The 23,950-nt window shown below is 42.6% G+C and overlaps 2 protein-coding genes across 2 annotated transcripts; one reads left to right on the top strand and one right to left on the bottom strand.

Moving 5' to 3' along the window:
- Positions 1-1,137: 1,137 nt before the first annotated feature.
- On the bottom strand, positions 1,138-2,943 carry LOC144044730 (metalloproteinase inhibitor 2-like). The gene is made up of 5 exons (XM_077559313.1): positions 2,735-2,943; positions 1,927-2,003; positions 1,758-1,860; positions 1,478-1,599; positions 1,138-1,353 (listed from the first exon to the last, which is right to left on the bottom strand). The coding sequence occupies exons 1-5, from the start codon at positions 2,862-2,864 to the stop codon at positions 1,165-1,167; spliced, it is 621 nt and encodes a 206-aa protein (XP_077415439.1). The 5' UTR covers positions 2,865-2,943; the 3' UTR covers positions 1,138-1,164.
- Positions 2,944-3,431: 488 nt separating this feature from the next.
- Positions 3,432-13,772, top strand: LOC144042728 (uncharacterized). Its single transcript, XM_077555635.1, has 10 exons — positions 3,432-3,671; positions 5,609-5,688; positions 5,773-5,881; positions 6,074-6,195; positions 6,395-6,580; positions 11,788-11,920; positions 12,854-12,936; positions 13,009-13,111; positions 13,264-13,385; positions 13,560-13,772. The coding sequence occupies exons 1-10, from the start codon at positions 3,545-3,547 to the stop codon at positions 13,734-13,736; spliced, it is 1,242 nt and encodes a 413-aa protein (XP_077411761.1). The 5' UTR covers positions 3,432-3,544; the 3' UTR covers positions 13,737-13,772.
- Positions 13,773-23,950: the final 10,178 nt, after the last annotated feature.

Below are 23,950 nucleotides of genomic sequence, written 5' to 3'. Positions count from 1 at the left end.
TAAAAACACAGCAAAAGTTGAGCTAAAACAATAAAAATGAAGCTATTGGAAAAGCTGTTTTAAATATGTGGATTTTGCACATTTGAAAAACGCAGTCCTAAGTGCACACTATAAGTAAATTGGGTTGTACATTTACGTGTGTTTTTACTGTGCTATGAGGTCCAAATGCTCCTGGTCCGGCCCATCTGTCAAAATTTCAAACTCATTGTGGCCCGCAAGTGAAAAAGTTTGCCCACCCCTGCGCTAGATGCTCATTAGCCACTCTTGACTATGGCTCCAACCAACACCAGCTAGCCCACTCATCAGCTGCTCCAGCTCACCCTTTGGCGTTAGCAGAGATACTTGTCCTCACGTAAAATAAGAATTGGAGGTAGGATTTGAAGAGGGTTTTCTGTCCAGATTAAGTCGTAACTGTTTTAATTTCCTTATTTCCTCAGTAGAGCTTTTTTCTGTGGATGTGTCTTTGGGAGTGTTGTCGCGATTTCTGCCAGGTGCCGTCGTGGCTGGGGGGCCTCTCTTCCACAACAATGGGCCATTGTCGGTCTTTGAAAGTCAATGTGTTTGAATGATGGCTCCAGGTGTCGTCATGTCTGAAAAACCTCTATTTCCACAACAAATGGGCTGTTATCTGTGGTTGAAGTCAATGTGTTTGAATGATGTCTAATCTCATGTCCGGTGAACTCCCGGTGGGCTGTTTGCTGGGGGCTTTGTCGTACCGCCCTTCAAGATAGTATAAGAATGTTGTAAATCCTTTGTAATCTTCGCACTTATGAGAGGCTGCAGCCATTGTCTGGAACTCACTTGTGCCCGGAATATTCTATAGAAATAAAAGCGTCGAAGTAACTTTTCATCGAGCTCCAGCCTGCATTCGGATAACCAACAGTCTCACTACCCGAAAGAAAAGACCTGCCTCCTAACAGCTTGCACAATGTAGTCTTTGAAATGCATCCTATAATTTAGTGACATCTAGTTGTCAATTACACACTGTACCTTTAAAGCACGTTTCTTATGCTAGTCACAGGAGTTTTAACAGTGAGGTTCACATTCCAGGTAATATCTGAAATGCCAGAACATTCAATACTGTACAACACCAATGAACTTTTAGGATATAAATGACCACACAAAAAAATGCATTGATTTAGTTATTTTAAGGTTAATATCCTTTTAATGCCAGGTATTTTTTTCAGACCCGACAGATCCCCTGTACCAGTCACAACATCCATTGCTGCTCTTGATGCAAGCAAAGTTTTGGGCCTGGAGGACACCATTGCTCAACTTGCCTGGCAGGAAGTCCGTCCACAAGCACTCAGTCAGGCTGGTCATGCAGCATGGGAAGGTGAAGCAGGACTTGATCTGTGGGTGACCAATGAAAGGGATTTCAGCAACATGGTCAAACCAGACTACTGGGTTGCTTAATAGATAAAGCAGTTGCTGAAGTAGACAATATTATAAGAGACTGCTACAATTCCATTCCTACCATGCAATCGCAGCCCTCTCCGTAGCGGTCCAACACATTCTTTCGCGCGCTGCTCAATGCATCCCACGGCTGATAGAAGTCACACAGGGAGACATGCAGCGTGCCGTCAAACTGCAGCCTGCCTGCATTTGCACAAAAGGAAAGGAGCATGCACTCAATAGATGCAATAAATTAAAGGACATAAAATACACCTAATGTCTAAAGACAGCGTTTTATAATAGTCAATAGTTTAACTATGGAATAACATTTTCTATAGGGGAGAAAAATTCTAACTTTGTACCCATGATTAGATATTTAACGCCCTTGGTCAAAGTGATTCCACATGCTGCAGAGCTGGGTCCTGTGTAAATTGCTCCAAAAAGCTTTTCAACACCCTTGAAGGTCTGAAAAACAAAGATTCATCTCCAACATGTATAATGTACATGAAGATAAATATATAAGCAACTCACCGTCAAGTGCTGGATCTCATACTTGGTGGGTCGACCTTGAGCGCCAGGCATCACGCCAACAACCTTGGCCTTGATGACTAGAAAGACGTTTTCAAAAGATGCGTTAAAACCCAAATGGGCATCCAAAGTGGAGGATTTGGTGCCCCAAGACAGTAGCGCAAATCCAAACAAAAGACAGGTGTTTCTTCAAAAGTATTTAGCATCATGTAGCGGTAATCACATTCATTTATGACTTCTGTGCTACAAAGTAGACAGACAATTGTGTGAAATGGCATAACCAAATGTTTAAAGTGCCTATAAAGCTATAAAACAAAGGCTACAGGCCAATTAAAACTATTGCCAAAGTGGAGAATTAAGTGATCTGAAATGTTTAATTTCACCTGGATTTTACTACTTAGCAAAGTGAAACGGTTAGCTTTGAACATTTTGGAATTGCAATCAACACTAAAGGTTTTGAGTAAGTCATGGTTATAAATTAGACTAGAAGCAATATTACAAAACACCCGATTCCCTACTTAACCGTTTTGTGACGGGAGTAGAAGTTGTCCTACAATTGGAACGTGGGTGTAAACTGCCCTAATGCCATTAGCAACACCTGCAATTCCCTCCTTAACTGGCTAGGTTTAAAGTCTAGTTAATAAAAGGCCTGTTTAAAGTCATTTTGTGATAAAGTAGCAGGACCACAGAACTGGTGGCTCGGGGAGCAAAGGGATGAGAAAAAAATTCCCATCGATTGGAATTTGCAGACTGCCTTATTATACCTTTTTTTTTTTTTCAATGACTGCAAGTGGACTCTTGTTTAACTTACCAACAGCATCTGTCTGGCAATACAACTGCTGCGGATGCAGTGGTAAACAGGTACAGGCTTGTGCACTTTGCTCCTGAAGCCCCCACAAGCAGAGGAGCACAAGGGGCACCACAAACTTCTTCCAGCTCATCCTGAAAACCTTCAATGCCGCACCACACTCTATCACATCAGAAGGTTCACTCTGCTTGAGTTCATGTGGACGGGAGCCTTTTTCTTATAGCTGCAGACTCCGCCCACAGTTAAGCAAAATCGTCACGTCACGTGCACACATTGATTGATGACTGCTTTCAGCTGTAATTAACGAAATTAAAAGCAAAACATATATATATCAGAAATGATACATACACTTTATGTATCATTTATGCAGAAATTTTTGATCCATGAATATACTGTAGAATATCTCAGAGAAAAAAATAATAATTCACACATTCTTCCTAAATAATATGGTTTAATGAATGTTATTTTGCTATTTTGTGCATGGACAAGACAAGATCAAATGGGCCAACTTTTCTTTACCTTATTTCCACAGGTAGAAACTAATAGGATAAAATCTTTGCAACATTTTTTTTTTAGGTAATCTCTTTGATTTTGTTGGTGACGAAAGTCTCAGGTGAAAACAGTCATCAATCAGTGTGTGAAAGGGTTGTAAGTTGTCCTTTAATTGTGGGCGGTGTTTTCAGCTATAAAAAGACCCTCTTCTACCTGAGCTCAACTAGAGTAAACTTGTTGTGGCAAAACAAAGCTTCTCCTCTCAACAAGCAACCAAAACCTTCTAATTTGTTTTGACTTTGTTTCATTGAAGGTTTCAGGATGACCTGGAATAAGTTTGTGCTGCCCCTAGTGCTGCTGTGCTTGTGGGGGCTCCAGGAGGAAGCAGTGCAAGCCTGTAGCTGTCTCCCGAAGCATCCACAGCAGTTGTATTGCAATGCAGATGTTGGTATGTAGAAAAGGACTCTACTTTTAGTCAATAGTTAATCCTCCCTTTAAAAAAAATAAGATTATTTTTTTTATTATTATTATTTTTAAATGGTTTATATGCTACGGAGTACATTTGGGTGAGTAGCCTATGTGTTTGTATGAAAACTTTCCAATTAAGGTTTTTTTTTTTTTTTTTTTTTTAACAGTTTCTCTTCGGGGTGGGAGTCTTTGAATGTCTCACGATTCGATTCCGGTTGTTGTTTTTCGTGCGTTTTTATTATTATTTTTTTATTCAAAATGATTTGATTGACAATGTTTTTTTTTTTCAAGCAGCTAAGAAAATTGATGGATGATTTTTGCTTCAATTTATAGATGTTCAAGGAATTGTAATGATCTGCTCCAGTCTGACTCGCTAATGCTAATTAGTGCGCTACTCGTGGCACTTTTATCACTCAAAAGAATGGCTCCACGTTGCAAAAAAAAAACACTTTTATTGGAATAACTTGATAGTGACTTTTTCCTTCTACTCTCTAATGTGGCTATAACTTAACAGTGGAACCACAGTGCCTTTAGTGGCCAAATCGGGTACAACATTAACAGCGCTCCCAATAAAGGCGCGCACACACAAAGGGAAGACGGTATAAAATCGATTTTGGGACATTTAAAAGATTCTGAATCGTACTAAATGGGAATCGCGATTCTTGTGATATTTTTATTTTTTCCCCACACCCCTAATATCTATTTTACTTGGTCACAAATTGGCTGGTAAAACAACTTAGATGACTTTAAAGGGGAGGTCTTTATGTTCTATGCGCACCCACAGTCTTTAGATTGACTTTACCTTAAATTTAAAACTGTATTAATTTTATCAATAGCTGGTGTACCTATTTTTTTGTTGCTATTTCAAGTCTTTTTTTTTTTTTTTTTAAATCATCATTAATTACAAAATTAAGACTTCTAGTATTTTAAAATTTTCTTCACTAATTTTTGAGCGGGTCTGTAGCATTTATTTTTAGAGATGGGACGTTTGACACTGAGACTCCGGAACATGTGTCAGCCGAGTGAGACAGACTGCTCGAAACAATGTATCAAAAGCCCCGACGAAACCTCCGCGATCACGTGCTGATGACGTATGCGGCTTTATGCGCGCTAATGAGATACCGGAAATTACCTAACTGATTCAAACCTTTTGGCGCGGTGTCAGGCGCACAATTCCCTCATGTAGATATTTGCTTCACTTTGTTCACCTGGAAAAGTTAGTTATTCGGTATGTTTCCAACAAAAGTACTCCCACAATGATGCATTTAAAGTTTCCAATTATGCATTATTTTTAAATCGCGTGTAGAAGATACAGGCTTGACCCAAGTATTTTCCACCGAGTTGCTATAAGCGCTTCTCCAAGACCCTCAGTCACATCTCCCAAAGACTGATGTTGAAATACTTGTCATCTGGCTTCACAGCGCACTTGTGTCATATCCAAATCATGTTTATAAAAATCGAATGAGTAACAGGACATCACATTGAACCATAGTACTGGTACAGTGTCAAAATATTGCAACACTTCCATGTGATGATCATTAGACAGACACAAATGTAAGACTGAATGTACTGGTGTTATGTTGGAATATAAATCAATCAGGCGAATCACTTTGAAGATTATAGGTGCTATGACTCCAGCTGACCACCAGATGTCACCGGTACAATCTATCTTATGGGGCTTTGAAACGTTGACTTTTTTTTTTTTTTCTTCCCCAAATCAATCAGCCGAAAGCTTCACAAGGCTTCATTGTCCCATCTCTATTTATTTTACAGCACAGCTGTCAAAACTAGCAGTTGAACCTTGCCACTGACTAAAATGTGTTTTGGATGCCATTTCAACTTCCACTATTTTGTAGAACTGCAATGAATTATTTAAAATGACAAGAAAGTCTTTGCTTTCGATTTATGTCTTTTTAGTCATTAAGGCAAAGGTTGTTGGTGTGATGCCTGGCACACAAGGTGGTCCACCCACAAAGTATGACATCAAACACATTACGGTGAGACACGTAATATGTTCATGTCCTTTTTTTTTTTTATGAGCAATGCAAATTGGACATTAATCCAACTTTTTTTTTTTTCAGACTTTCAAGGGTGTTAAAACCGTGAAGCTTTTTGTTGCCATCTACACTGCACCCAATTCTGCATTATGTGGAGTCACTCTGACCAAGGGAACTGAATATCTACTCATGGGTATGAAAGACCCGCCCCATATGAAAACTATCGATTACATGGTCCATCTAATGATGACTTATTAACATTTGATAAGGCGGCTGGGCTAGGCCTCAGCACACCCTGCGACTTGAATGATGGCTGTATTTAACTCTGTGCTTTTATTACAGATTTTAAGACATGTGGCCTCATTTTCTTTTTCTGCCATTATAGGCACGCTGCACTCTGACGACTCACTGCATGTTCTCTCGTGCGATTTCAATCAGCCGTGGGATGCTGTGAGTGTTGCGCAAAAGAACCTTCTGTACCGCTACAGGGAGGGCTGCGATTGCGTGGTAAGAACACAGCTGGATTTTTTTCCCTTTTTTAATATGTGTGTGTATATATGTAATTTTTTTTAAATAAAGAATTGGTTTATATATGCTTTCTAGCAGCCCCTTATTCCAGTAGATATTGCCCACTAAATGCTTACTCTGTCAAGTGTGTGAACTTTTTTATTTTTTTTTTTAAATCCGTCCTTAATCATATCCACAGATCAAATCCTGCTCCTCCTTTCCGTGCCACATGACCACCTCAAAAGAGTGCTTGTGGACAGACTTCCTGCCAGTCAAGATGGGCCGTCGTGACCAGGCCCAAAACTTTGCTTGCATCAAGAACAGCAAGGGCTTTTGTGCCTGGTACAGGGGGTCTGAAAAAGGATACCCAGCTTTAAAAGGTCATTAAGTCAAAATAAAAATACTTGTACATAAAATCAGTGTGTTCTTTTCTCTCTGACCATTAAGTCCTGGCTGCCTCTAATGTACTTCTGTTTTAGTTTTTAACAATGATGGCCACATGTACAACCAATGTGAGCTGAACTCATTACAGTGAAGATTACTTTTAAAACTAGTGCAAACTTCCTTGGACCGGAGTCTTAAAAGTTGAGGACATTTCATCCTCAAACACACCTGATTGATATAAAGCAAGCTCCTGATCTTTAGAATCGGGTATGTCGAGGACTGAAATATCTAACACCTGGAACTTGAGTACCAGGATTGGACAAACCTGAACTAGTGGCTGCTTTTAGTTTCCCCACAATTTTGGTTTGAGGTCAAAATGTTGTGATTGGCATGGCTTCATTACTGTTCAAGGCTTTATATGGGTACTAGTTTTGTGAAATGGTAAAGGGGCAGTCAAAACTTTTTCATATTCAGTGTGCCCCACTAGTCTTAACCCGGCATTTCTGATATTGCATTTGTGGACTATGACTTGAGCAGCTAAATCCACCTGTTTATCTCTATCAGGGTGTTTATTTTGCCCCTAACTGTCAACAAAATGACATCAGTTGCTGAGGTAACTAGTCAGTGCTCACCTGTTTTTAGCTAGGAGGGACTTTGTGAAAACTGTCAACTTCTGGAAAAGTTTGATTTCTGGCCGGATGTTGGGTATAGGCCCAAGGCAAACTTGGTCCTCGAGGGCCAGAGTCCTGCAGGTTTTGGTTTCCCTACTCCAACACAGCTGATTCCAATCAACAGGATCATTATCAGGCTTACGTGGAGGTTGCTGATAAGCTGATCATATATCCAAAACATGCAGCAGGACTCCGGCCCTCGAGAACCGAGATTGCCCACCCCTGGCCTTGGGTTTTCAAAAATCCATGGATGCACACCTAGTGGCTGGTATGAATACAATCCAAAATGGCCCACAATGAAAAGAGTAAAGGTTATATCTCAGCTTCCTTTACTCTTAAATTGCTGTATGACACTTTCTGTACATTGACCCAAGGAATCCAATTCTGATCTTAAAGGGTCAGTAACAACTTTTTGGACCTTTCAGCCATGTTAAAATGCAAATTCCTTGCCAAAAACATCGCGTAAGGGGTGTTTTGCTCCATTCGCCCCTCTATGAGAAGTTCTAGGTCATTCTGCTCTCCAAGCAGCAGCCCCTCCCAACCCGAGAAAATGAGCGGGTGTTAAATCTGTAACGTGATCAATTGAGGACCCATCCCCACACTGCCTCTGCGGACTAAACACGGCCATTTTCTTTGACCTCCATGCTCGCAGAATAGTGATAAAAGTTGCCTTTATCTGTGTAGCGATAATTTGGGTTGCCGTAATGGCTTATGAGAAATTTAGACGGTACTGAGGGGAGTTGTAATTTCCTCAGCAACCTCGGGGGCACCACGTTGACTTTGTTTGTTTGTAGGAGCAAAATAAACGATGAAAATCCTATTATCAGGTATTCATAATCTGAAGTTGCTACTTTATTTAATCATGGAGTTCTTTGCTTTCATAAGAGAATTACTAATCCACTCAGTAAACACAAATGATTCGGCAGAAATGGAATTTCTAGACAACACATTTATTTAGTAAACACACATATATCAGTCACAGGCTAACCTATTAATGAAACGGAATAAAAATGCGAATCAAAGATAAAAAGAAAACTCGCAACCTAACTATGCTGCAGCAGGTCTCCGGCTGCTGATCAGGTGCACGCGCGGCGTGGAGGCAGCGGCCGATCCTTGGCTGGCGCACGTACAGCTGAAATGCTGCCCGGTGATGCACGCGTGGCCTGGAGATCTGCAGGTTCTTGTGTGAGCGCTGCGGGGGCGCCTCGGACTCACGGCTGGAACAGACACGTGCGTTTTGGAGACGTGCAGTGTTTTTGTGAGTCCTTGCTTGATGCGCGGCTTGTGACGCGCGCTGTGGCTCAAAGGAAGAAGCCGTGTGGTCACCCCCCTCAGCAACCACATTTCTCGTGATGATCAGGAAAAGTTCATGGGGGCCAGACGTGAGGTGGAGGAGTTGCAGGAACGAGGAAAGTCCTTGAGCAGTTCAGGGGAAAGAGAGTTCAGGAAAAGAGAGAGAAGTTCCTTCGTGCGCTTGGTTTTAAAGCTGTGTCAGCAGGGGGGTCGGGCCAAAGGAGTCACACCCCCTCCGTGCGCATGAAGCAGACTTGGTCGACTGAGACCAAGCTTTTGGGATAGTATTTGATCATTTTGGATCAGAATTGACAAACCAAATGCTTCATTTATCATTCTGAACACATTTCAAACATGACCATGATCATAAAGTCATTGAATCCGCTAAGCTTACTAATTAGCTAAACTTTGGTGGCTAAAGAAATTACACACATCATTCATTTGGGATAGACATACAGGTTGTGTACAAAGATAAACAACAGGAGTTACTTGATGTCAGTCAAGTACATAGAGTCCGTGTATGTCCCGAATTATGTAGACTTCAGATTAATTAGGAGCGGCAGGATTCTTGAGGATAATCGATAGTGACCATTGGAGGGCACTGTTGTACCATACACCTTCCATTGTTTCCCAAGAAAAAAACACATGGCTAATTCTTGAGGATAGGCCAGACCATAAAAGATGGTCTGGGTCTGCTTATCAGACAGGATTTCAGGTCTGTCGGAGCTGTGGTATGCGTTTCCTGGGGGTTTTAAAACGAAGTCCAGTCCCTGCTGGAGGGAAACTCAAAGAGTCCTTTTGAACAGAAAACACAGAGTTAAGACACGCACACACATTCCCCAGGGGGAAATGTTTAAAAAGGCACATAAAATTAAAAAATTGAGGGTGACGGGCAATATTCGTTACATCTGTAAACATTATGTCCAAGCAAATTCAAAGCAATCATCCTTCACATTTGCAATCCCAAAGTGTAATTGGCCATCTTAAATTCCCAGCGAGGTTCCGTGCTGCGGCTGACGCTTGTGTAAACTACATGTACTGTAAAAACTTTGCATCATTGAACCTATATGAATGAATGGTGCAGTGGTTTGTGTGCTCCCTTAAAAGCAGAACCTCCCGGGTTTGTACTTATTTTATTATGATATGATTATGATGATGATTTAATTATCAAGTTTTTTTCCCCCTCCTTTTTTTCCCATACCATTCCCAAACCCACTCACCCGTATCTGGAATATAGAGTTTTGAAGAGGGATTGCTTCCAGACAAAAGCTACAGCTTTTGAAGGCTGAATTTAAAAATCCATACTTTTTCGTGTCCAATAAATCAAATGATGAGATAAGACATGAACAGAGTCCCTGCGCAAGGATGATTTATTAAACAGAGAATTCTCCGGTCACAGCAATACTGAACATCACGTATGAGGTGGAATTTCAGAGTGCCCATGTGCCCCCTCCCTTGGGAAAGGGGCATTTTATAGTATCGAGTTTTGGAAGTAAAACGCCCCTTCTCCTCCTACTAAGAATGAGTAGAACAGATTGGTTCTCACACAATATGTTACATAATATTATTTTCGTACACAGACTGCACCTGTGTTCATTCTTTTTAGACAAAATATACTCTCAGGGTACCTCTCGTACTTCTTCCCATAACAAAATCTCACAAACAAGTTGAACTCGACAGCTCCTAATGTAGTATAGTTGTAGGAGTGCGCGCTCTCTCTCTCGAACAGAATGTGTTTTCGCACAGAACACTGAGAAGGAACTTCTAGACCAAGCAATGTGTACCAGCTTAGGTTAAGGTCAAATTATACTGAGTTCAACACTATTTTACCTACTTCACATCTATAAAACATTTCAACATGGTTAATATATGAAATAAATAATTAAAAATGTTAATAATGTCTAACACTTTCCATGCTGGAGGCATTATGGGTCGGGAGGTAAGAATCCAGGCAATGAGTGAAAAGAAGCAAAAGCTGTCAGACCATTTTCAAGAGTTTGATATGCTTTAAAGCTTACCATGTCTGCAAATCGTTGTGAGAGTTTTCTTGACGCAAGCAACACAATGCCCAATCTGTTTTTTTTGGTCTTGTAATTAACTGATTTTCATCACTCATGATGGGATATGTATATCTTGACATATGAAGAGGAAAATGTGAAATGTATAAAGAATGTTGAAAACAATAGTTGTTACTCAGGTACGCCTCGATACTTAAAATAAAATGACAAGATCCTCTAAATTTAAAATTTGTGTAGGTCGAGTGCTATTGTGTGAAGCTGAAACGAATGCTTCATGATATATATATATATATATATATATATATATATATATATATATATATATGTTTTGCTTTATAAAAGGTATGAATCAGGTGTGTCAGGTGACAAACTTAAATTTAAAAATATTTACATAAGAGCAGGCTACACAGTACAACTTCAAATTCACTTAACACACCAGTGAAGTTACAAACCATATAAAAGGCAAATCAAACAAATCAAACAATAGATGATACAATGCAACCCCGATAAATTTAAGGTTTGCAATATTTATTACAGCTATTGCTATTAATATAGGATTTTGATTAAATAATGTTAATTTGATAAAATTGTGAGCAGGCAGTTTTTTCATGTTCAGTAACACTAAATAAAACCTTTTAAAAGAAGGAAAAGTGGCAATTTACACTACAACTGATTTTGTGTGTGGACAAGACAAGAATAAATAGGCCAACGTTTCTTTACCTCATCAAAAAAACTGCAATTAATATATTTCTCAAATTTCTGCAGCTCAAAACTGGTTGGATAATATGAATGTATCATTTCAGAGGAAATGTCTTTAATGTTGTTGGTGATGAAAGTTACAGGTGAAAGCAGTCATCAATTAGTGTGTGAAGTCCTCAACACAAAAACTTCACATTTCTGTCAAATTTTTGCATGTTGAATCTTGTTAAAACTGTGACCCGACTTCGGATAAGCAGATGGATGGATGAAAGGTGTTGGATAAAATCTATGTATCCTTTCACAAGAAATTTCTTTAACTTTGTTGGTTATAAAAGTGTCAGGTGAAAGCAGTTATTAATCAGTGTGCGCGCACGTCACGTGGTCCTTAATTGTGGGTGGAGTCTGCAGCTATAAAGCCTTTGTCAACCTCACCTTAAGCAGAGTAAACATCCTCTTGTGACAGAACAGTACTGGATTTGTTTGTGGAACTGCAGCTGCTTTTTCTTGTTCTTACTTTGTTCCCTTGAAGGATGATCTGGAAGACGTTTGTGCTGCCCCTGGTGCTGTTGTGCTTGTGGGGGCTCCAAGAGGAAGGAGCACAAGCCTGTAGCTGTTTCCCGATTCATCCACAGCAGTTGTATTGCCAAACAGACGTTGTTGGTGAGTTGAACATACTCAAATTTATCATATAATTTTTTTTTCTCCAATTTTTTTTGGGGGGTAGAATAAATTCCAATCCAAATGAAGATTTGTTTTAAAATTTAACAGGCTAGGCTTAAAGCTAGCAACTTGCTTGTATGTCAAAGGGAAGCAGGTGCTCTCAATGAGGGCTGTACTGTTTGTGATTGTCTAGTCTGATTTGTATCTTTTTTAAATCTTGCAGTTGGTTGAATATTTAAGAACATTGCTACTTGTGGCCATTTGGTGACGATGTTTCAGTGGATGTTGTAACCAAGATTTTATTATATTTTTTTTTAATTAAAACCACTATTAACTCATTCATTACCATTGACGGAGATTCCAAAAATGCATTTGAACTATTTCTATTAGTTTAACAATTTTCCCATTTTTGTTAACAAGAGTATGGAAACCTAGAATTTTTTTTATTGTAAATTTAGAACAGATATAAAATTTGTGATTAATTGTAAGTTAACCAGTGAAGTCATGCGATTAATTATATTTAAAAAAAATTGAATCTCCTGATGTCCCTAATTTCTTTTTTTTCTTCAATTTTTTTTAAACTTATAAAATTACTTTAAAAAATGGGGGTGCCAGGTGATTAAAATTTTCATAATTTATTGCATGACATAACTAGTTAACTCTATATTAATCACACATTTTATATCTGTTCTAAATGAACAATCTTTTTTTCTAGGTTTTCATACTCTTATTAACAAAAATGGGGAAAACAATGTTGAACTAATAGAAATAGTTCAAATGAATTTAATGACTATAGCCGCCAATGGCAGTGAATGAGTTAAACATTTAAAGATAAGCTCTTTGTTTGGTTCTGTGCTTTTGTCTTGGCCCCATATCCTCCAACCTGGATACCCCTCTATGTTTTAGTATATTTTTGAAAACGTGTCTTTCTAGTCATCAGGGCCAAGATTCTCGGAGTGATGCCTGGCGCACAAGGTAAAGGTCGACCCACCAAGTATGACATCCAACACTTGACGGTGAGATATTTTGGACATAAATGCATCTTCATGTATGTGTGTTGGACCTGACTCTTTGTTTTTGTTTTTCAGACCTTCAAGGGAGTAAAAAAGCTTTTTGCTGCCATCTACACTGGACCTAACTCTGCAGCATGTGGAGTCACTCTGGCCAAGGGTGCTGAATATCTACTCATGGGTATAAAAAGCTTGCTCAACTTTCTCCCATATGTCAACTCACACTATTAATGCTGAAATGTCAGCCTTTGAATGCGTGACAGTTCTAGGCTTTTGATTTTACTTGAACTGAGGTTTTCCCTGTCTCCTAACTACCGTCCTCTTAAATTACAGGCAGACTGCAGTCTGATGGCACACTGCATGTCTCCCTGTGTGACTTCTATGAGCCATGGGATGCCTTGAGCACTACTCAGAAGAATCTTTTGTCCCGCTATGCAGAGGGCTGCGATTGCACGGTAACACAACTGGTTTTTAGCCTCTACTTTGTTTATGCTGTTAGAGGCCCCTCATATTGGTAGATGTTGTCCACTATAAACATGGACAAGTTCCAACTGCTTTATCATTTATTGGTGTGCTATAGTAGTCATGTGGTGTGTGTTGCTTAAATCCCTGTCCTTGGTCACCCACAGATCAAGTCCTGCTTCTCCTTCCCATGCTGCATGACCGGCCCAAGTGAGTGCTTGTGGACAGACTTCCTGCCGGAGAAGATGGGCGTTGGCGAGCAGGCCCAAAACTTTGCTTGCATAAAGAGCAGCAATGGATGTTGTGCCTGGTGCAGGGGGTCTGTAAAGAATACCCAGCTTTGAAAGGCTATTAACACAAAATAAATCAAATTAAACCAGTGCAGGTCTTGTGTTGATTTTTTTTGACGAAGGCTGAGGATGTCTTGTTTATTTTTAAAGGGGGTGGGGTGCGCGAGGAGGTAATTGGAATATTTGTGATTCAGTTACTCAATTTTTAAGCTGACCATTTTGTCTTAAAATCACTTGTGTGCTCCCTGGTCATACCTGGGACCCTACAGCATCTCTAACAGTGTACAAACTTGGTTTTTGAATTGGATGTTTCCATTTGACTCACTTGAGTCCTATGATCAGCTCTGCAAGAACCTGATAATGATCCAGTTTATATTCAATTATAACTGTTTTGGTTTTAGTTATAACTGTTTTAACCTCATTAAAGCTTGAATGTAATAATATGACGGGATGTTTGAAGATTATTCATTCCTTTTCTCTCTCGTAATTAGCCATCTGTTCTGGGGGAGAAAATGTGTTGAAAAGGATTCCTTTGTAAAGTTGTCTGACCTGCTGTATTTCCACATCAATTGGCCTTCTGTCGGTGTGCCAGGTTGTCTGACCTACTGTATTTCCACATCAATCGGCCATCTGTCAATGTGTATAGAGTACTGTCTGTCTTTAGAGAGGGGAAGGGTTTTTTTGGGTGCTGGGATGCTGAAAGTATAAAGAACTACAAGTGGGAGGGACACACACACACTGGGAACCTGTATCTTGTCTGTCCAGCAATTCCTGCAAAATAAATCCTTCGAAGGACCTGTTCACCGATCTCCAGTCTGTATTCAGAAAATCAACATTACGAGCACGCGGAAAACTTAAGGATCGTTTTCTAACGGATGGTGACTCCCGACGTTGGCTGCTGGTTGAAGGGTTTATCAACAGACAGAACTTCTGGTGCCAAATTAATTGTACGGTAAGAAGACACTTATCCTCGTAGTGAATTTCTGCCTGTTGTGAACTCTAAAACCTGTGTTCACGTCATCTAAATTGTACATGAGATCTAAGTGAACAGGTATTTAGTAAAGTATAAAATACAAGTTTGTTTCGTTCAGTTACGGAATCTCAGAAACACGAAGTCCTTGGTTTTGGATTTTACTAAGACAAACTATACAAGGCGGTTTTGTTCTTTTAGAATCATGGTCTTTGTATACGGAAGTAACGTTACGATGAATTGTGCGCAGCTGAGTGAAGAGAAATAAGAGACATAGAATACAGATTGAAGCAGTGGTTTTACTAAATTAAGGCTGTGATGTTTTTGTATGGAAATAGTCAAGCATCTTTGTTATTAAATTGAGGCTCGGATGTTTTTGTTTGGGAATAATCATCTTTGTTACTAAATTAATGCTCGGATGTTTTTGTTTGGGAATAGTCAAGCATCTTTGTTATTAAATTGAGGCTCGGATGATTTTGTTTGGGAATAGTCAAGCATCTTTGTTACTAAATTAAGGATCGAATGCTTTTGTTTGGGTATAAGTCAAGCATTTTAGAGATAAGTTAAAGCTTCGGCCACTGAAGAAATCCAGAGGTCCGGACATATTTATTCGAGGAAAACACATGGTAGTCTCGTTCCGTGATGGAATCTCAGAGATCGTAAATCCTTGCATTTCTGAGGCATTACATGTTTGTTTGTTATTATTTTATTTGTTTTTGGAGGGGGAATAAGCAATGTTTTTGAATAAATAGAAGGCCTATTGAACTGTGGTACCACAAGTGAGACGTCACTGAATTAATAACATTAATAATAATTGAATGTGGTAATAAATAAGGAAGTAAGTAAATAATATAGAAATGGAGGTTGAATTTGACCGCAATACTGAATGGTTTGACCTACGTGTTCTTCCAAACCATGATCAGAACTTGTTGAGTGCACAGGTTAAAAATGCGTGTGACTTCGGGGTGTGACGAGAGATGAGAGGGGGAGCAGTATGCAAGGAGTGTGTGGTGCGCTCACATGATCGTGTCTGTGTCTGTGTGTGTGCGTGTGCGCTTGTATGTGTCTCAAAGTGAAGATGGAGTGTGTGTGTGTGTGTTTAAGTGATAAAGATAGTGATGGGGTGAAAGAAAGTTGTTGAAAAAGAAGTAGAAAGGGCAAATAGGTTGTCTCTAAGAGGAAGAAAAGTCAGAGAAAACTGTAGAGAAGTAGATAAGATGATGGCTAATGATGGCTATGGGTAGTACATTGATACAGTCTAGGAAGGATGTGAGAGAAGCGAGGAAAGAGAAATAAGACAATTGATGGTGAGCGAAAGTGAATCAGGAGAAGGTCAAGAAGTAACTGTTAAAATTAAAAGGAAAAAAGGGGAGTGGATGAGAAGTGTTGTGAGAATGGATGTTTTTTTTTTTAAATTCTCAATGTCTTCAACTGTGTGTTTGGTGATATTTATGAGAGAAATGGAAAAAGGCTTGTGTTGGAAGAGCGGCGGCTCCAGTGTTGTCTGTTAAAAAAACAAAAACTAAAAAACAGATCTCTACCATTGAAATGAGTGTGTGTTTATGCAGAACTTTTCTCCCATGCAATCTGGTGGTGCCAATTGGCTTCAAGCAGTGCAGAAAGCTGTTACGGAACAGATGTTAATAGCAGGTGAGATCCGTGTTCTTTTTACACAATTATGTCCGCTTTTATAGTTGAATGAAAAATATATATATTTATATTTATTTTTTTATTGTTAATTTTTTTTCCTCCCTGATAATTAGGAGCTTAGGCGAGAAAATTATTTAACCTTTGTTTTTCCTCCCTGAGTATGTCATTCCACATCTGATGCTCGCTCAGTCATTTTGAAGGGCATTCCCAAGTCTGTGGCACGGGCCATGGAGGGATCTTCCCGATGCTTAGGTTGACCGGTGGTTGTCACATATTAAACATAATTTAAGGGGACATGCTAAAGAAAAAGAGTCTAAGGTAGACAAATACGGAAGTACAGAAACACTACTTGCTATGGTGCAGTTGAATTTTTTGAAAAAGCAGGAAGTAAACACTTTTGCTGTGATCTCATCTCCCTCTGTCCATTCTGAGTGCATAATGTATCAAACAGGTACATTCATTAGTCAAGGTACGCCCCTGGGTGGCCCAACATGTGCTTCAATTGTGAATGGCCTGGTCATTGGGCCCACGATTGCGGACAGCGACTTCAAGCGTCTGGGTGGGGAGGCAGAGGCCAGCAAACTACACGTGGCTACAATCGAGGAGAGAAAAGCAACCGCAGCAGCAACAAGGATATTCCCTGAATCCACATGCTCAGTGACTCTTCACAGACTCTTTTGCATTCTTTTGTGTTTTGCATTCTTTTGTGTTTGCACCTAACTGTCTAGTCAATATTTTGGGCAGAGATCTCCTCTTATCAAATGCAGCCCTGATGGACTTATCCTGGAATTTCCGGATGATAACGCCTACTGCTGTTCTGTCTCCAGTGCCACCTCCCAGTGCCCGCTTGTTGAACAATGCCCTGTGGCATGCTCCACTGCCAACATCTACTGGGAAAGAGTGGATATTGACTCCAGTGATTGGCTCGAATCTAAGCACTTCTGAGCTCTCTGGTCACTTTGGATTTGTAACCTCAGATCTTATGATATGGTAACTGATTGTATGCATTGCATTCTGTACTATGACAGATCAGGGGATGAGATCTATAGCAAGGCATTTCAGGAAATTGAAAACAACATATGGGAATTTAAAATAGGATGATTGGCAAAATTTATTTCAATCTTTATTACTCTACTTCCCGTCACTTGATGCTTATTGGATTCAGTCTAATAATTTTTTACCCACTTTAAGTTTTGGAGCACCAGCTTCTGGATTGGCACCATGGAAGTGAAACAACCAACAGCGATTTTGCTGGTTACTTTTTGATTTTTCCCCACATCGCTGTGGTCCATGGATCCCACTGATGTTGATCTCTGTAACGTCTCACCTATTGTGTTTCCCCCAATACTCTGTAAAAGAGGTTGGGATGATTAGCATTTCAGAAACGATGGTTTGTGCTTAAAGCAGGAGTGTTGTGTGAAATTTCGTCTGTCGGTGTGCCAGGTTGTCTGACCTACTGTATTTCCACATCAATCGGCCATCTGTCAATGTGGATTGAGTACTGTCTGTCTTTAGAGAGGGGAGGTTTTTTTGGGGGGGCTGGGATACTGAAAGTATAAAGAACAACTACAAGTGGGAGGGACACACACACAAGGGGAACCTGTATCTTGTCTGTGTCCAGAAATTTCTGCAAAATAAATCCTTCGAAGGACCTGTTCACCGATCTCCAGTCTGTATTCAGAAAATCAACATTACGAACACACGGAAAACTTAAAGATCGTTTTCCAACAATAGGAACCAGGTGTATTGGAGGGAAATCTCTAAAACCTGCAGGACTCTGATCCTAAGGGCCCGAATTGCCCACTTCTGGTCTAGAAATACCAGTGTCTGTGTATGAAGCATTAAGAAAAGTGGAACATTGAATTTGTCTCACCTGGATTGTACCACTAATGACCACAAAATGTTTCAGCTGAATGTAAAGAGATGGCTTGTTTTTGTTTCTGAAAACATTTTGACCTCCAGCAAATTGTAAAGTCTTTATAGGCTATACAATATCCAGCCTGTTTTTCATGTTTCCCGCCAACACACCTGATAAATGATCAAAATGGTTATCAAGCTTCTACAAAGCTTCCTGATGAGCTGATAATTTTGTTCAGCTGTTAGATGACAGCGAAACAGGCTGGATAGGGCTCTCGAGAACCGGACATGGGCATCTCTGCTTTAAAGGAATGAGCATTTCATACATGCAGACTTGGTTTAGGCCGGTCTTCAACACACCAGAGCGGTTTCGGAGCTTGAAATCGGGCTCAAGAGTGGAAAGATTTCAAAACGCTTCCATCTGGACACCATATGCAGGATACTTCTCCAGGGATGACGTCATGGTCGCAGCTCGACGGCGTGTTGTCGCAGATTGATGACGTATGTGCCAATTCTCGCGTGACTGCGTGCGAACCGTCAGTCTGTCAATGGCAAATATGACAGTGTCCATGTCATAGTCGTTTTGCGCAGCTTCCTTAGCTTGCTTATGCTTTTGCAGCAAAATATTTTGCTTCGTTATTTCCACTTTCAACAAGCGGTGATGTACCTGAATCACCCTCCATTGTCAGCATCTTCTTTTGGACACGCGCAAGTCTTGAAATGCTTCTGTGTATACGAGATTTGTTTGAGGAACGTAGCCGGCTTTGCTTCCGTCTGGACGGGGCCTAAATTCATGTTGGGAGATAGTAACGCAGTCAGCACAAATCACTTGTTTTGTGAAGTTGAATGTCAAATAAATCAATGTTTAAATAAAAATATTTTTACAATCTTAACTCTTTGACTGCCATGGACGTTAAAAGACGTCAAGTAAAAACCTACGGAGGGCCGCCAAGGACGTTAAAAGACGTCATCCAATTTTTAAAAAAAATTTTTTGAAACGGGTGGAGGAAAGCCTTGGCCAGCTGCTGTGAAAGTTTCAAGCAGATCTAGTTAGCCTAATGACTATTTTTGTCCCCTAGATGGCAGCAATGACTCTCTTTTGACACGATTGGATAGGCGTCAGTAGAAGACGTGAGGCGGAGCTAGAGGGGACAATGGCTGGGGAAGGGAAGAAAACATGGCGACCGGTTGCAAGCAGCACACGCTCGAGCAGTTTTTTTCAAAGACGAAAAGCATCGACCAATGCTAAAGAGCACATTGATGACGACGATGACGATGCTAACACTGGAAAACGCGGAGCACAACCAAGCACGCTCAGGCGGACGTTCAATCGGACGACGAAGAGTGCCCCGAGTCCAATGCATATTCATCGGAGGAGTGGGTACAGTCTGCTACTTGCTATTCCCCGGAAAAAAAAGGCCGTCAAGAAAGTGTAACGTCTGCACGCGAAAGGAGCCATCGCAAGTGAAACTAATCTGTTGTGCAAATCCTACTGCGTCTCCTTGCACGCATGGGAGCGTTACAAAAAGAAAAACTGTATTTGAAACATCCACATAATTGTAAATAGTACCACAGTTGCACACATTTGGAAATAGTTTGCGAAATTGTTTTGTCAAATTGTTACACTGTTGAATGGAAATAAACGTATTTTGCAACTAAAAGACTTTTTTTCATTGTTGGTGATAGCGTTTTACAGAAGGAAAGCACTATTTAGGTGTTTGTGGCATCATTCATGGACAAAAAGAAGTGTACAATTCACTAGAGTGCATGAAATAACATCGTTTCACAAAAAGCTCTTTTTCTCCGCTTTTTGTTTCAAAACAGCATTTCGGTGAAACTAACCATTTTCTATTGTTGATTACTGAAGAACGGAATAAGGTAGAAACAAACTTTTTTTCTGATGAAAGATGAGAGTTCAATCTTTCATTTGGTAGTATGTGTGTTTCCATAGTCCAAACACAACATTTTCTGTGGACCTTGAAAGATCAGTCAAAATGCTTAAATCAGCTGGCACTGGCGACATCCCGTTTCTGAAAACGTCTGGCAGTCAAAGAGTTAATTATGGTGTGCCATTCATGGTGTGTCTCTATGGGGGTCACCATTGTCGAGTGACATCAATTTGAATAACTCAGTGAAGTTGGGTTGCATATTTTTGATCGGACTTTACTACTTGGAATTGGATCCCATTTGAGTGGTGTTCCAGTTCCCTTTTCCTGGTGAATGTAAAAAACAAACCAAAAACGTCAGACTTCCTACTTTCCTGGAATGCAGCACTGTTCGGTTCAAGGGTTAGGGTGGAAAGCTTAAATGGTGTTGGAAAAAACAATCCTTAATTTTTCCGCGTGTTCGTAATGTTGATTTTCTGAATACAGACTGGAGATCGGTGAACAGGTCCTTCGAAGGATTTATTTTACAGAAATTTCTGGACACAGACAAGATCGCTTTGGTTCCCCTTGTGTGTGTGTGTCCCTCCCACCCGCAGTCGCTCCTTACACCCTCAGCATCCCAGCCCCCAAAAAAACCCTCTCCTTGCTCTTCCTCCTTTGCTGCCCTTAAGCCCCGCCCCTAAGTCTCAAGACAGACAGTACTCAAAACACATGAACAGATGGCCGATTGATGTGGAAATACAATAGGTCCCAGACAACCTGGCACCCCCGCAGCTGGCCAACCTCACAAAGGAATCCTATTAACACATTTGCTTCACCCCAGACAAATGGCTCATCAATGTGGGAATAGAGGAAACTCCCCCACACATCATTTAAATTCTCACCCAGCTCTACTGAGGAAATTGAATCAGTTATGACTAAATCTAAACAGTTATAACTAAATCAAAACAGTTATAATTAAATTGAAACAGCAGAATCTTCCCATGGGCTCACCACCGGTGGAAGGGGCCAAAGGGGTCGGGTGCGCAGTGAGTTGGGTGGCAGCCAAAGGCGGGGGCCTTGGCGGTCTGACCCCCGGCTACTGAAGCTAGCTCTGGGGACATGGAATGTCACCTCTCTGACAGGGAAGGAGCTCGAACTGGTGTGCGAGGCTGAGAAGTTCCGACTAGATATAGTCGGACTCACCTCCACACACGGCTTGGGTTCTGGTACCAATCCTCTCGAGAGGGGCTGGACCCTCTTCCACTCTGGAGTTGCCCACGGTGAGAGGCGCAGAGCAGGTGTGGGCATACTCATTGCCCCCCAGCTAGCCGCCTGTACGTTGGGGTTTACCCCGGTGAATGAGAGGGTAGCCTCCCTCCGCCTTCGGGTGGGGGGACGGGTCATGACTGTTGTTTGTGCTTATGCACCGAACAGCAGCTCAGAGTACCCACCCTTTCTGGAGTCCTTGGAGGGTGTGCTGGAGAGCGCACCCCCTGGAGACTCCCTCGTTCTACTGGGGGACTTCAACGCTCACGTGGGTAATGACAGTGAGACCTGGAGGGGCGTGATTGGGAGGAATGGCCCCCCCGATCGAAACCCGAGTGGTGTTTTGTTACTGGACTTCTGTGCTCGCCACGGACTGTCCATAACGAACACCATGTTCAAGCACAAGAGTGTCCATATGTGCACCTGGCACCAGGACACCCTAGGCCGTAGTTCGATGATCGACTTTGTAGTCGTGTCATCGGACTTGCGGCCGTATGTGTTGGACACTCGGGTTAAGAGAGGGGCGGAGCTGTCAACTGATCACCACCTGGTGGTGTGTTGGCTCCGATGGCGGGGTAAGATGCCGGTCCGACCAGGCAGGCCCAAACGTACTGTGAGGGTCTGCTGGGAACGTCTGGCAGAATCCCCTGTCAGAAAGAGTTTCAACGCCCATCTCCGGCAGAGCTTCTCCATTGTCCCGGGGGAGGCGGGGGACATTGAGTCCGAGTGGACCATGTTCCGCGCTTCAATTGTTGAGGCGGCCGATCGGAGCTGTGGCCGTAAGGTGGTTGGTGCCTGTCGTGGCGGCAATCCTCGAACCCGCTGGTGGACACCAGCGGTAAGGGATGCCGTCAAGCTGAAGAAGGAGTCCTATCGGGCCTTTTTGGCCTGTGGGACTCCGGAGGCTGCTGACGGGTACCGGCTGGCCAAGCGGAATGCGGCTCTGGCGGTCGCTGAGGCAAAAACTCGGGCATGGGAGGAGTTCGGTGAGGCCATGGAAAACGACTTCCGGACGGCTTCGAGGAAATTCTGGTCCACCATCCGGCGTCTCAGGAGAGGAAAGCAGTGCACCGTTAACACTGTGTATAGTGGAGACGGAGTGCTGTTGACCTCGACTCGGGACGTCGTGAACCGGTGGGGAGAGTACTTCGAAGACCTCCTCAATTCCACCAACACGCCTTCCTTTGAGGAAGCAGGGTCTGGGGACTCTGAGGTGGGCTCCCCTATCTCTGGGGTCGAAGTCGCCGAGGTGGTTGGAAAGCTTCTCGGTGGCAGGGCCTCGGGGGTGGATGAGATCCGCCCGGAGTTCCTGAAGGCTCTGGATGTTGTGGGGCTGTCGTGGTTGACACGTCTCTGCAGCATCGCGTGGACATCGGGGACGGTGCCTCTGGATTGGCAGACCGGGGTGGTGGTTCCCCTTTTTAAGAAGGGGGACCGGAGGGTGTGTTCCAACTTTAGAGGGATCACACTCCTCAGCCTCCCGGGTAAGGTCTATTCAGGGGTGCTGGAGAGGAGGGTCCGTCGGGAGGTCGAATCTCGGATCCAGGAGGAGCAGTGTGGTTTTCGTCCCGGCCGTGGAACAGTGGACCAGCTCTACACCCTCAGCAGGATCCTCGAGGGTGCGTGGGAATTCGCCCAACCAGTCCACATGTGCTTTGTGGACTTGGAGAAGGCGTTTGACCGTGTACCTCGGGGAGTTCTGTGGGGGGTGCTTCGGGAGTATGGGTTACCGAGCCCCCTGATACGGGCCATTCGGTCCCTGTACGACCGATGTCAGAGTCTGGTCCGCATTGCCGGCAGTAAGTCGAATTTGTTTCCGGTGAGGGTTGGACTCCGCCAAGGTTGCCCTTTGTCACCGATTCTGTTCATAACTTTTATGGACAGAATTTCTAGGCGTAGCCGAGGCGTTGAGGGGGTCCGGTTTGGTGGCCTCAGCATTGCATCTCTGCTTTTTGCAGATGATGTGGTGCTGTTGGCTTCTTCAAGCCGTGACCTCCAGCTCTCGCTGGAGCGGTTCGCAGCCGAGTGTGAAGCGGTTGGGATGAGGATCAGCACCTCCAAATCCGAGACCATGGTCCTCAGTCGGAAAAGGGTGGAGTGCCCTCTCCGGGTCGGGGAGGAGGTCCTGCCCCAAGTGGAGGAGTTCAAGTATCTTGGGGTCTTGTTCACGAGTGAGGGTAGGTTAGAGCGGGAGATCGACAGGCGGATCGGTGCAGCTTCTGCAGTGATGCGGACGCTGTATCGGTCCGTTGTGGTGAAGAAGGAGCTGAGCCGAAAGGCGAAGCTCTCGATTTACCGGTCGATCTACGTTCCTACCCTCACCTATGGTCACGAGCTGTGGGTCGTGACCGAAAGAACAAGATCCCGGATACAAGCGGCCGAAATGAGTTTCCTCCGCAGGGTAGCCGGGCTCTCCCTTAGAGATAGGGTGAGAAGCTCGGTCATCCGAGAGGGACTCAGCGTCGAGTCGCTGCTCCTCCACGTTGAGAGGAACCAGTTGAGGTGGCTCGGGCATCTGGTTCGGATGCCTCCTGGACGCCTCCCTGGGGAGGTGTTCCGGGCATGTCCTACCGGCAGGAGGCCCCGGGGACGACCCAGGACACGCTGGAGAGACTATGTCTCTCGGCTGTCCTGGGAACGCCTTGGGGTCCCGTCGG

Source organism: Vanacampus margaritifer, chromosome 2 (genome assembly GCF_051991255.1).
Source record: "Vanacampus margaritifer isolate UIUO_Vmar chromosome 2, RoL_Vmar_1.0, whole genome shotgun sequence".
Classification (NCBI taxonomy): Eukaryota; Metazoa; Chordata; class Actinopteri; order Syngnathiformes; family Syngnathidae; genus Vanacampus; species Vanacampus margaritifer.
Note: the sequence above shows the minus strand (reverse complement) of the source record. Positions and strands in the feature narration are given on the sequence as shown.